This window comes from Callorhinchus milii, unplaced genomic scaffold (genome assembly GCF_018977255.1).
Source record: "Callorhinchus milii isolate IMCB2004 unplaced genomic scaffold, IMCB_Cmil_1.0 Scaffold7, whole genome shotgun sequence".
In the NCBI taxonomy this organism is placed as follows: Eukaryota; Metazoa; Chordata; class Chondrichthyes; order Chimaeriformes; family Callorhinchidae; genus Callorhinchus; species Callorhinchus milii.
The window spans coordinates 18734687-18749926 of NW_024704748.1; the positions used below are offsets into that span (position 1 = coordinate 18734687).

Genomic DNA, 15240 nt, shown 5'->3' on the forward strand with positions numbered 1-15240 from the left:
GCCTCCTGAATTCACCTGCACTGACTATGATTCTAAGATTCTCTTGTCTCCAAGCCACCCCTGAATTTTGGGGCTCATTGATGGGACGTGATGGGGCAGAGAGGTTGGAAGAGGTGAAGGAGTTGGCGAATAAATGCCACACTGCAGACAAAACACTCTGCCCATAATTTAGCTACCAACAACAATAAAGGAGATGCTTCATTCACCAATATTTAAAAGTTGGCCTTAGTTGTAGAAGAGCTATTATTGTGAGAAGACAGCAATTTGTACAGAATAAATGCTGGAAGTTAAGCTTTTGATGTAAGTTTACAAGTCTGATTTCTAGTTTAGTTCAGTCACAAAATTTAGCTGCAAGTAAAAAGTAAAAAAGGGTTCTTCTGTACTAACAATCCGCCCTCTTAGTAGATCACCAACAGTATTTTTGTAGCTTACTAACGTAGCTCATTAAAGTTATGGTGATCAAGGCAGAACACATGCCTGGGTTTCAAGACACGTTTTTCCTTACAGAACTCTGGCACCAGATGCAGATCTGGCCAATATGCCTGTCATCAGTCAACCCATACAAAATCTTTTGGAAATATGCAAAAAATGCATAGACTTCAGAAAACAGGCTCTAGATTCGCTGTAGAGGTTTCAAATACAATAGCTTTTCCAGAAGTATGCTATTCAGTGGCAGTTGGACACTCCCATTAAAATGAATACTACAACCTGGATGCCATAATTGCTCTGTTAGATTCATAGAGTATCACCAACAATTAAGTTGTTTCAAAAGCGACAGAAAAATCCCCCAATATTACCAGAATTGATCAGTAAATTAAGATTGGGTCAATAATCCAACACATGAACATTTCAACAATATACCGCAACAAAAAGAGTGATGACATTAAAGTAGATGATGCTGATGTTTATCCCCACAAGAGCATTTTGTGTAATGGATAAAGAAGTGTCGTCTAAATCCATCAGTATTAGGACACATTAATAGTGTTCTTCAGTGTAATTGGTATTTTTTTCCAGTACGGTTGCATGATGGACAGGAGATGAATAAGAACATGTTTAATTAACCACATTGTTGATTAATGATTCTCAGAGCTTCAAGTACATAGCAGGGCATGCGATCTGGATTAGTTATGCAAAGACATGTCACTGGAATAGTACAGCCTGGAACTGCATAGATTGCTACTTGAATAGTAAGCTCTGCATAGATTAGTTTACTGGAATATAATGGCTTCACAAGAAGGAGGAAGCAGCTATTTGACCCCACTGCTTAGAGGCCTGCTCAGGATTATGCCTGGTCATGTGGAAAGCTTTTTTCATTATACATTCTCACACTCAAGGGCAGCAATAACAACACATTATATTTGTAAAGCGCCTTTTACGACAGGAGGACATCCCAAGGCAATGGACAGTTAGGGATCCGCACCCGAGCTGGAATTAGGAGGGGTGGAGAGCAGGGAGGTAGGGGTAGAAGGGTGACTGAAGGCACGTTGAAGAGGAGGATGTTGAGACGGGTTTTGAGGGAGGCAAGGAGGGGGTGGGGTGGAGGTACTGTTGGATGGAGTTCCAGAGGTTGGGGGCAGAGAGGCTGAAGGTCCGTCCGCCAAGGGAGAGGACAGGTTGGTAGGGCATTAGAAGATCACAGAGGTAGAGAGGAGCAAGGCCGTGAAGGGCTTTGAAGGTGAGGACCAGGACTTTGAACAGTATCTTCTGAGTGATGGGGAGCCAGTGAAGCAATGTGCAATGATACACTGTAAAATAGAACAAATTGAAACCACCCATTTACAGACCAGTGGAAAATGCAGCAACTTTCAGAGAATTACCCCTCTGTTTTCTGTAAACTGTGAACCTTTTTTTGATTGTAAAAAACTCCAAGCTTTAAATACATCCAGAAAATGCTGAAGATTTTAGCAGCTCGATGAGCACCTAAAATATAGGTGAAATATAAGTGAATGTTTTGGATGTTTCCCATCATCCGACGTGACCTCCTTCAGATGACTACCTACAAACGCTAACTTATTTTCCATTTTGGATGCTGCTTGAACTGCTGTGCTCTCCTCCGTTTTCTATTTTCATTTCAGATTTGAGTGTTTTTCTGTTTCAAATTTTGTACTTATCGTTCCATATACAAAAGCGATCATACACAGAAAAATAGGAGAAAATCCTCATACACAAGCACTTAGTTAACAAACATCAACAAACCTATTTGTTGTCCCTGAAATGTTATTAGTCAAAATTATATTTCATCAGTATGATCAACCACAAAGATCTTTTGTGAATTAGTGAAAAGTTTCAAAAAATTGTTTCAGAGTCAATGATCCTGTTGCATTGTCATAATGGATGCAGTGCCCTAGAAATCATTTACTTGGCACTGATGTGTTTGCCTAAGGCTCAATTCCATGTCTCTCTGATCTGCTGGTCAAGGACAAAACAGGAAAGGCCAAAAGCACATCCTGCTGCATGTCAGCTTTTATTACAATCTGAATAAACTATCAAGGTCTGCCAGAGATCCTAAACTTTAAATCCCAGCATGACGAGACAAATGCCCTCGTCTCAGACGATTACAAAAAATTGTGCCTCACTCCCGTCAACACACTGGATGCACTGAGGGCAGATTGTACTCAAGCAATATTGAATGGCTTTACAAATGAAGGAAAGGAAATTTTTTAATTAATACTTGCCTTACTATTTAAAGAAACAATATAATCATAAACTTCAATACATTCAAGGATTTAACTATTATGCTTCAGCGTAAATCACAACAGCTGCTCAGAACTATTCACAGGCACAAGAGGAGGGAATTTCTATATCAGCTCATGAAATTCAGTTAGTTTCTTTTCAGCCGTTTTGACATTTTTTCTTATGTGTACCTATTTGTGACATTGTCATTTGTGCAGCAAATACTGGGATGCATCTTAATTTAATTATGAATCTCAACACTTTAATGGAATCCTACACAACTCACTGGTAAAAAAAACAAATCTGGTATTTCTTATCTACAATCACAGGTCGAGTCCAGAAGAAGATAGTTTCTGAGCCAGGGTTCCCAGAGTTCTTAGTATGATGTGGTACTGGTTACCATGACTAGTTGCATGACTCAGATTGCTTTTTGAGGAATCCCATTAAGAAATATCACAAATGTGTACATTTTTAGATTCCCTGTACTTTCAAATGGGTATTTATGTAACAAAGTGTTCAGAGAACAGTGAAAATGATGCTTGTGGGATGTGGCTCACAGAGCTCAACTTATTTTCAGTGGAAAACAAACTAAGAGAAAATGTGACTAGGCTTCTCATTACAATAACGAGAAACATGAATAATAAAGCTTCTCATTACAATAATGAGTTGCACAGATGATGAGTCTAATCCCAGGTTACATGGCTTCATTCTTTGGCCCCCCTGCACTCCTCCCCTCCTCCCAAAAATCCCTCTGATTTATCTCCTCCCCCTATTGGTCTGCAAAACTCCTGTTAAATCTTGCCTCTTCGACCCTCCTATACCCCTACTATGAAAACAATTTTTTTATCTGCATCTGTAAAATCCCCTGAAACACTGTCCTTTGTAAAAGCCACTATATATGTGCAAATTATTGTTATCTAATAGACTCCAATTGCAGAACTGGGAAACATTAACACAAATCTAGCAAGCTTCAAACAACGATGAGCTCTCACTAAGAGCATTTAATTTATACCAATTAATATAATTTTAAAAAGGGAATCAAATGTACTTATTTTAATGCAAGACTGATGCTATAAAACTAAAAATAGGTCCATTAATCAAATACTTCAGATGAGATGTTAAACTGACGTTCCATCTGACTGCTCAGGTGGACATTAATGATCCCACTATTCAAAAAGAGATGGGAGTGCATCCAGTGTCTTGACCACAATCCCCCTTTAAGACATCCTCCAGACATGAAGGCCAATGTTAGGATTATTATTACCATTACTTTCTGGAAATACAATATTGAGATTGCAGAGAGGATTGAAATCTTGTGGTTTCTCTCATTAACCTTCATGAATCAAAGAAAAAAGCCATGGAGCTTTACAACCTTAAAAGCTTTACCTGTTAGTTGGTTAGTTTCCTCTCAGGAGACTGAATGGGATTGGGGACAGAATGTACGACAAAATGTGTATGGCCTGACGATAGAATGGATCACATGGTCTGAATTGTTCTTTGTCACACATTATTTTCCTGTGGTCTTGTGTTCCTAACACGAAGACTCAACAACCCACAGTTCTCATGTGTGGACAAAAAGTAATAATCTACTGTTACCTAGTGTATATTCTCTATATACCCTCAAGGAAAAAAACAATAATTTGGTCACTCAATCCATGACTGTTTGTAGGACACTGCTGTGCCCAATATCAAATGCAAGGATTATTATTATTACTATTATTCTGTGAAGCGCTTTGAGACATCTAGAAGATGTGAAAAGTGCTGTATCAAATGCAAAGATTATTACTATTGTTATATCATTAAATAGCTATAGATAGTCCCATGCATCATATTATTATGGATGGAATATTCAGTCAATGGATAGATGGCAAATATAACTTTGCAATCCTATTCATTCATTTAAAATCAGACATATTGAATGCATAAAAACTGATTAAAGAGCAACTTCAAAGATAAGAGCAAATGAACACTGTTATTCTAACAATCCTTCCATTCTCAGGGTAGTCAGGTTAGAAAGAATGATTAATTCATTACAAGGTGCTGGAAACTAGTCTTGCCAATAAACATAAATTCATAAATTATTAAATGGATATTAAACTTTCTTTGCATGATTCCAATATGTATGTCAGCACCTGTGAAATAACTTGATTATTTAACACAGTTACACACTGCACTAACATCAATAAAAATATCAAAAACCCTCAATTCATAAATTAATTCATTCCTAATTTATGTAAAATACAATGAATAAAAATAGTAAAGCATATATAAACTGTATAAGAAACTTGTCAAATTTGATCAATTGTAGATTTTATTGTATACACACGTTTGTAGAACATGTTCATGCTAATAATCTTAATTATTTAAGTGATTATAAAATAATAGATACAAATAACCTTCATAATACATATATACTAAAATATATTTTATCACAATGGTATCTAAATTGTCAAACATGCTACTTTCTGCCTCTGTTTTCATATAATTCTGAATAAAATTTCATGCATGCTGTTTTTTTTGCATTTTGTTTTCTACATTGAAAACGTCAAGATGTCAAAGTTTCTTTGGGCATTTTTCATCAAAGCAGCATTTTTAGCCTTAAATCCTAGACATTGGTATGCTGTGTACATCCTTCTGGAAGTGCAGTGAAGCATCCAGGTAGAGCAATTGCAGCAGGAAGCTTGATTTATGGTTTCTACTCCACATCTCCTCACATCGAGTCCATATTTGGAGAGTGGAGATGGTATCAATTTGTACTGTTGTGTTTATGCATTTATGCTGTCCAATTCAAACTATTGTGCCACCAAAACTACCTCTTCCGGATAGGGACAGCCATTTTATGATGACTCTTGCCACTCTTGGATCGTGCCATCTCACCCCTGATTTATAGTGCACATTTGGTGGCTAATTGCTGCCAAACTAGCATAAATGCAGTATGAGACAAAGCATCAGAGATGTCATCTGGATCTAGATTTACTCTATTTAAGTAGCATTTCAGAGAATCCTAAATTTGGCAAATTCCTAAAAAGAGCCTGAATTTTGAAGCGGTTTTTCTATAACATATTTTAGTAATTTCAGATAACAGAGTTCAAAGTTAATGTTGATTTCAGCAACTTGCAGAATTCTAAACTGCTACATACATAGAATAAATCTAGATCCAGGTTGAATTCCTCTGTCGTACTTGTTTGAAATAAAGATATTGACCTACCAGTTCAACTCGTCCAAATCCTCCGACTCCCAGAGTATCAATGATGTTAAAATCAGCTAGTTTCAGGTTGGCAAAGAATGCGGATTCAGCTTCATATCTAGATATTTTCAAATGAAAGAATGGAAATTTCTTAGATGTGCCAAAGTTACGATTCTGCAGCATTATAACAGAACGGCTGAGCACTTGTTACCATCGGACCCTCTGACGAAGGCCTAAACTTTGTTCTATAAATCCACTATGCTATGGTCCCAGGAATCCAACACCAAGTTATTTGGGTTATGGAGTTACTATGGTTTCAGTAAGTCAGAAAACATTCTTAAAATAGAATTCTGCTTATAAAGAGAAAAGCACGTTCTTCTTAATGGTTTTTGTTTTATTTTGCTTCAGTGACCATTTTCCTATTTGTTTTGAATTACTAGTCATTGAGAGGAAAGGAAAACCAAGGAACTGCCTGAGTATGCAGATTTCATTATGAACAATCTCTCAAACCAAATTCCACATCTGCAGCTGGTGAGAATTATCCAAATGTGTGCGGGATCAGAGGTGTCAAGTCTACAAGGGTCTCCGGAGAGAAATCACATCCAGTGTTGCGTTGGGAAACATTTAGCAGCAAAGAAAACTGAAACATTCAAGTCAGATTGCATAACTTTAGAGGATTACATATGGCAGCTACCATTAATTTAATTTATCATTCTCTTACCTGAGTTCATAAGGATCATTTTATGATGTCCACAGCCCTGTTGTTGCAGAGATAAAGTCTTAACCATCACTAGAAAGTATGAATTTACATAGATTTTGATAAGAGTAGAACTGAGTCCGGCCGCCCCTACTAGCAAATACAACTCTATAAATAACGATTCGTAGGGGACCTTGGTATGAGTGGAAATATTTGGTGGTAAACATTCTGGTTGGGTAATGCTCTTCTCCCACATCGACCTAAGCCAACTGGTCGCTAAAAAAAGGATTAGCGACATGATCTGACAATTGACCTTTAACCTGCTACGTTGTGCACTATGGTGCGGATAGACACTCATGACAGCCTTATGGGGTTCCAGCGTTTTAAAATCCTTTTAAGTGGTAGTATATTTTATAAACCTTCTCTCGCTGAGTCTCTCTTGATGAATTAATTTTAAAAATTGTATTTAATTTAACAGTTACCTCAAGAATTTGTTGTTGTAAGGGATTAATACCTTTCTGTTTATTATGCATCTTTATATTTTTGTTTTTGGTTTATATTTGACCATCTTAATTAGTGCCTTGATGTATGGCATTACAGACCATTGGTCATATAGCATAAAGGTTTAACCAGTCTAAAAAGGGCATTATCTTTTAAGGCTGTGGTACGAGGTACTTTCAGTCGTGTGCCAAAGATTAATGGTTAAAAAATGCACTTATAATAAATAATAATCCTTGCATTTGATACTTAGTGTAAATGCCTCCATCAAAGTCTTAGACATTGTATTTGCTTCCTTTCCAAACACTTAGCTAAAAATAAGCATGGGACGAAATGTTTCAGTTACAATCTAAGTGACTAGAAGACCTTTCATAAATCTTTTCACATTTTAATTTCTAGTTTCCCAAAGATTCGCATTTCAGACCGTATTAAATGAAAGCCATTTTTCAAATATAGGAATGAATTGCAATATGTTTGCTTCTGTTGGTTTTGTGATAAATTATAATGTATACTTTGTCTTCTGAATAATAATACAGATGGATGGATCATGATCTTGAATTGCATGCACTGCATCACTATGGCTGATGAAAACCTAACAAGAAAAATTAAGGTACTGAATACATCCTTCAGATGAGATGTTAAACCGAGCTGGCCTTTCCAGGTGGATTTTAAAGATCCCATGGTACTATTCAATAAGAGAAGGGCATTGCTCCTGGTATCCTGACCCAACAATCCCCAGATAAGACTGATCATTTACTTCATGGGTGAAAACACAAATACACAATCACCACCCTTACAATAAATCCTGTGATGTGTTTTGAGATGTTTCAACATTGTGATAAGGTGCTGTATCAAATGTAAGGATTACTACTTTTCCCTAATCTCAACATCTCTTTTTAATTATTTATAATAATAATAATCCTTGCATTTGATATAGCTCCTTATCACGTCACCGAGACAGCTCAAAGCACTTCACAGAATATACTGTAAAGTGTAGTGACTGTGTGTTTTGAGGGCGAAATTTTGTATTTTCCACTAAATTGCTAAAAATTTGCATTGAAACAAATAATTTAGGAAATTTGAGTAACAATTATATCATAGAGTGTATACATTTTGCTTTACAATAATACGATATAAATTTACATTTAGATAGCGCCTTTCACATCTGGAGGATGTCCCAAAGCATCTAGCTGGGGGTGGGAGCTGAGGGTGGGGTGGCATTTGGTGCGGAGGGAAAAAATGACCAAAAGCACAGTCGAAGTAGTAGGTCTCGAGTTGGACCTTGAATAATTTGAGGCAGGGGCGAAATTGATTTGATGCATTGATACAGACAAAACTATTAATAGGTGTGCATTATGCTCTGTTTATGTTCTATACCAATATGATTGTAGGAATAAAAGTGTAATGCAAGGTATAGCAATGTTTCCCATCAACAATGTCATGGGGCTAAATACAGCAGCACACATGTGCATTTCATTTCGTGTTCTGAGACAGTGTACTATCCATGAGGTTGTATTGTGACAGGAGTGTGTATCACCTGGAAGTGAGACAATGCATGAATGCAAGCCAAACAATGGGACCAGTAATAATTGCATCTTATGTCAACAGAGCTTTATAAAGATTTATAAAAAATGTACAGCATATAAACAGGACACTCGACCCAACCAGTCCCTGGTCCACAGGAGTCTCCATCCATTCCTTACTTCCTCCCATACCCTTATATTCCCTTCTCCCTCACGTGAAAGTCTAATTTACTCTTGAACACATCTATACTGTCTGATTCAATCACTCCTTCAGGCAGTGAGTTCTACAGACTCACTACCCTCTATGTGGAGTAGTTCCTTGTAAATTCTCGTTTAGATCACCTAGCAATTGAGTCACACTCTTCTTCATGACTTTGCTAAATAGCTTTTCTAGGCTGCAAATAGGTTGCAAATAGGCTTTGCATTACACTTTCATTTCTACAATCATATTGGTATAGAATATTAACAGAATATAGTGCACTAATAGTGAATATAATAATTATAATAATCCTTGCATTTAATATAGCGCTTTTCACGTCTTCTAGACGTCCCAAAGCGCTTTACAGAATATACTGTAAATTGAATTGACTGCATGTTTATGGGCGAACGCGGCAGCCAATTGCGCACAGCAAAGTCCCACAAACAGTCGTAGATTGAAATTGACCAATTTATTATTGTTTTAGTTTTTTTGGAGGGATTATTATTAGGCGTGTGGAGTAAGGTTTTGCCCTGACCTACCTGGAATTGAACTCAGGTCTCTCACTTGCAAAGCGAGTGCTCTAACCACTGAGCTATAGATCTGTATCTTATATTTGTGTTCCCTGGTTAGGGATTCCTCAGCCAGTGGAAACAGCTTAGTTAAGCTAATTATCAATCCCTATTTAGCAAAGTCATGAAGAAGAATGGCACTCAATTCCTCCTCCGACCAAGTAAACACAATTTTTTTTTAAAAAAAATGCTAATTGAAGGAGAGGGTGGGAGGAAATGAAAGAATATTGGTAAATCAGTCTCAAATTCAACTGAAGTGAAAAATATTAGGTCTTGTATTTTTATTGCAGTCTCTATGTCTTATATGACATTGCTGCTTGAATTTTTAACTGAGTTTGCACTGCTGCACAAGAGGTTAATAACATTATTGAAGCCGCGATTCTCAGAAAGTAATGTATGTTCAAAAATATCATGGTTTAATACAGCTGTTATTAAGTGACCCCGACACCCACCCCTACTCCCCCATCCCACAGTCCTTGAAATCTGCCAGTTTAACTAAAGCTGTAGCTGTCAGAGTTTAGAACAATATCACAGCAAAGATCCTTGTACTGTAAGTCAGATCAGATATCATTACCAATGTACTCAAAGGGAATTATGGTTGAGCTTCTGTATCCATATCAGACTTATGTGAGAGATTTATGTGTTTTCCTTTATTCTGCTGTATCTATTGAGAGAGGGAGGTTACTTGGAAAAATCTCTTTTGAATGAATTTGTTTTGTGTTTATTTAACAGAGGCAATATTTAACTCACATGAATTCACTGTAAGAACACATTGACTTGGCTTGTTTGCCTTCCCTCCAGGTGATGCATTCTCCTGACATAATCATCTAAACTGAGATCATCCAAGTAAAGATGTTCAAATTGGAGGAAAGTAATACTGATTTCAGAACTAAAATTTTTCATACTGTCCTCGAGTTTACTGTGATCCATTATTTCTAAGAAACAAAATTCACGATTTCCCTGTACATTCTGTGTCCACTCAGAAGCCTTTAGGACAAGTTCCATGTTAGGATTTGAGATCATCGTCTTGGCTGACACTAAGTGCTGGGTGAGGTGTTGGGATGAACATTAAACTGACGTCTTGTGTGCCTGATCATGACACTACTTAAAAAGAGAGTGTTTCTCCCATTGTCCTGGTCCACAATCCTCTAGAATAATCTGTGAGACCTTGCTGCCACATTTACCTACAAAAGCACAGCCACTGTACTTGATACACTTGAAACTGTGGAGAACTTTGAGACATTTTGAGGTGATGAGGTGCTATAAAAATGCATGTCTTGGTTTTCTTACTAACGAAATACACTAAACCTAAAGTATTTAACTGAACTGTTACTAAGCCCACAGCCTCAGATAGAGCAAAGTCAGAATGAAAATGTCTTCTCATTAAAGGTAATGCTAGTATCAGTTTATAACTCTTTTGTCCAACGGAGTACAGCAATAGAAAATTGAACAATTCTTAAAAGGTTGCTCAGATCTTTCTGAAGTGTTCTGTAGGGTTCCACTAGAGGGCAAAGTGGTTTGGGATTTAAACAAAAGAAAGCATCTTTCAAGTTAGCAGCTTTGTAACATCATCCGGGATTGTCTCTTCTGTATAATACATTAACCAAAATTCAGAGATGTTAAGTGTTGGAACTGCACTAGAAAGCCATGGTAACCAGTAATGAGTTAGGAAATGTGATAAATTAGATTTCTGTCTGGTTGGTCTTGCATCGCACGCTGGACCCTTCATGAACCAAATTGGAATGACAAACAGTCAATATGTCTGATGAATGCTATATTAGACTTCTAAACCACCATTAACAGACAGACTCCAAGAGTGCCACAAACTCTCTTATGTGAAGTCCTGTAGCTCAGTGGTTAGAGCACTTGCCTCGCAAGCAGAGACCTGGGTTCAATTCCCGGCAGGGCAAAACCTTGGGCAAGTTTCCTTACTTCACATGCCTGATAATAATCCCTCAAGAAAAGAAAACAATCATAAATTGGTCACTTCAATCCACCACTGTTTGTGGGACACTGCTGTGCGCAATAGGCTGCCGCATTTCACCCACAAATGTACAGTCAATTCCCTTTATAGTATATTCTGTAAAGCGCTTTGAGACGTCTAGAAGACGTGAAAAGTGCTATATCAAATGCAAGGATTATTATTGTTATTATTTATTATAAACACAGATCAACAGATTGATTTGAACAACACAAAATTCAAAATACAGACCCGCAGCATTGGATTCCACTTCTACTGGACCCACGTATAGCAATAGTTTGATACAAGGCAAGACATGTAGCTGAAGCAATGCCCACTATCCAAAGATAAAATCATCATGCACATTGTTACAGTTGGCGTATTTTAAAACTCAGGGCAACGCTGCACGTTTGAACGCAATGCATGATGTAGTGTGTACCTGAGTTACGTGTATGCAGTGCTGTTCTGAGCTTTGGAGGATATCAGAGTTGTTAATGGGCAATCTAAATTGGTCACCTCTCTCAAGTTGGGCATTATTAGCGTCAATGCTGTGAGGTGCACTTGTAGAACATTGTTGATTTCCCTCAACTGGCATTTGTGCTCTAGAAATAATAGGTATATATTTGTAAGGAATATCCTCACTTTAAATAAGAAAGAGTAAGCTTTAGATTTTTTTAAAAGACTTGCACTGATAGCCAGTTTGAGTGATCTGGTAAGTGGACTTGCCTTCATTACAAGATCTACATTAGCATATTCATCCTACTTCTTGATTTGTTCTAGGCTCTAGGGATAAAAGCAAATCACCATGGACTCCCTGTATTACTGTAGCTGTTTATAAATGTAAATGGTGCTATATTTGTTTGTATCGTTACAAAATATATCATTACAATCTGGACTTTTAAAGCACCAAAGTAGAGTTTTAGATTTTGCAATAAACATTTTTAAGGAGTTTGGATTTGGTTGGCTCCCAATTTTATATAGTGTTTTATTAACAAACCTCACCAACGATAACAGAAATTTTGTTTTGTAAAGGTATTTGGATAATGTTAGTCCCACAACAGGGTGCACATGTGCCAAATATCCCATCAATGTCACATAACCCTGAATAATGATTCAGCATCAACGTTTGGGAATGCACTCTGGGATCGCAGAAATAAAACATTTATATTGAGTGAGCATTTCTCTTCTTGATAGCATCTCTCTGCATTTCCTCTCCATTAATGGTATCACTGGAATTCAAAACCCCCAGTGGAACCTATAATTGCTTCTCTGTTACACATTTCCAGCACAGTTCCGTTATGAGTCAGCTTTTGTTGCCCTTGGATTGTTGAAAAAGTCTCCTGTGTGAGAGATTTAGATGAAACAGATGGGACAGCACAAGAGCTCACTTTGCAGCCTCACTGGACACACCTTTTAAATCCTGCAATGAGAAAAATGGTCTCTGACAGAAGGTTCAATCCCATGATAGACTCCCTCAATTATATTGAGACTTGGTTTGTTAATCCTGGGTCATTAAAAGGAAATCTTTCAGAGTAAATTACTGAAGTTGCTCCAGTTAAAGTGGTTATATCGGCAATGGTTTGAATTGGAACTGAACCCTTTGATGGTTCTGGTTAATGTAGACACCAATTCAGCAACTATACTAAATGTCAGAGAATAGGATATGGCAAGTTTGGAGTTAATCAGGCAGGTCTGGTATGAGTGCATCACGCTATATCACAAGCATTGTACTGTGTGTACACCTTTACTTCAATCCCTACAGCAAAATACTTCTCCTTCAAGAACCAGGTCAATTGCATCCTTTCAAACCAGTCAGTAGCAAACGTCTACCTTCTAAGTCTCCTTGATTCGCATTGAAGCCATTGAGACATTATGGAAGCTTGCGATCTATCAGAATAATCTATAATAGACATTCAATTTCCCAGTAAATTGACTGCAGATTATTGCTCGAAAAACCTGCATCAATGACCTTGCACTCATTGATTCTTGGGTGTGAATATCATTGTGATCAAGGTTGAGGGGTAGTCATGTGGGCAGCAAAAACAGCCCAAATAAAACACACTCCTCTGTAAAAGTGAACCCATATATATTATACAATAGGTGCTATCAGATACCAGGCAGTTGTTTAAAGGCTTTAATCTAATTTGGTGTTTGTACAATAGACACAAATCTTTACAGTTTCACCGGAACCTTTCTATTGTAATTGTTCTCAAGCATTCATTCTATATAGTTACTATTTTATCTCCTCTAAGAAATTGGCAAACTAATTTTTAAACAATATTTAATATTCTAACTTTCAAGAAGACACTTTCAATTATAGATTTTTTAAAAAATTATAGTTACTGTCTTCAGCTTTTTTTTTTGCTGGAGAATATGCTTTGGTTGCATACATTCTAATTCAATAAAGTCTGTTTTATGTTATGATACACAGGATAGACAGCTAAGTATAGCTGTATAGATAAGTATAAAGCTGACACAGGATTTAAATCACAGTATACTGTGCCATTTCCTATTGATTTCATAGAATCATAAAATTATACAGCACAGAAGGAGGCCATTCGGCCCATCGTGTCTGTGCTGGCTCTTTGAAAAGAGCTATCCAATTCAATCCCACTCCCCTGCTCTCTCCCCATAGCCTTGCAAAATTGTCCTCTCCAAATAATTATCTACACACAAATTCAGTCTATTTCAGGTCTCCATTTCAATCATACTGCTTACCTTCTTCTTTTAAAAAAACTGTAACGTGTGAAAACACTTTACAGAGGATCATAAAAAATACTGAATTGAAACACTGAACTCTAAAGATGTCTCCCAATTTGTAGTTAAGTAACTAATGAAGCAAGCAGAGCAAGAACAGAGTTGCTTTTGTTAGTATCCATTGCTCTTTCATCTTCAAGTACACCGAACCCAACTCATTATACAGTAAAAGGTCAATAAACAGAAAAGCGGCAGACTCTGATTGTTATTCATTTTGAATGGGCCTCAGCTACAGAAACCAACTCAACCCTCATGAGTTCAACATAATGCCTGCTTCCCCTACAACATAAGCTAAATCCTTCGTTCACATCAGTTCAGACAGAAAAATAATTAGCATTCACCACTTCAAGTATCTAATTATTTGCAAATTTGAATTGAGTATATTGCAAGAAGTTAGTTGTCTGCGTGAAATGAACAGAAGGAGAAAGGAAGTTGTGAGGGTGGAAATACATTTTGCCAACTAGTGGAGATGATGCCAATGGTAGATTTAATGCACTGTAGAAATTGCTCCAAATCAGACTATGAGAACTACTGCAGGTCTCAGTTTTACAATGGACCTCATCTTCAACTCTAAGTCTGGTTTCATTCTGAACTATTAGCTGTTTGTCAAAATGGAGCAAAATAAATGTTTGGTTCTAATTTTAGAATATTTATTTAGTGATAATCTAGAAGAGTATGAGAGTGAAATCTGACGAGTCTCACAAACAATCCAGTTATAATGTCCAGACATTTGTACTTTGTGCCTTTTCCCAGAATCGTAACCTAACTTGAGTGCTTATGTGAAAATTGGACAAAATGACCAGTGATTTTACCAAGTGATTGTCATCTGTTGTTGATACATTACTTTACTACTCCAGCAGATTTACAGGGAGCCAAACAGTGCAACAAAATCACTACATTAATAGGGTTCCTAAAATACTAGAAGAACAAATAAACTCCTGTGAAATGTAATGCAAGAATGTTGCAATGCTGCAGCCTTTCTATGACAATCAACATGGCAACCTCTGAACTAAGTTTTCATATCAACAACAACAAGATTGCATTTATAGAGCGCCTTTCACTTCGGGAGGACGTCCCAAGGCGCTGGACAGTTGGGTCGGGACCCGAGCAAGGGGGAAATGGTCAGGGTGAAGGGAGGGAGCGAGGAGGGGGTAGAGAGTCGAGAGGGGAGCTGAAG

General features: G+C 37.2%; 1 protein-coding gene across 4 annotated transcripts in view; it reads right to left on the reverse strand.

Moving 5' to 3' along the window:
* The window catches only part of prkg1b (protein kinase cGMP-dependent 1b), a 201246-nt gene that overhangs the window by 22320 nt on the left and 163686 nt on the right, over nucleotides 1-15240 (reverse strand). For all 4 annotated transcript variants that reach the window (XM_007897001.2, XM_007896991.2, XM_007896982.2 and 1 more), the window contains one exon: nucleotides 5882-5978. In XM_007897001.2, coding sequence (XP_007895192.1) covers nucleotides 5882-5978 — 97 coding nt within the window. The remainder of the gene's footprint in view (nucleotides 1-5881; nucleotides 5979-15240) is intronic.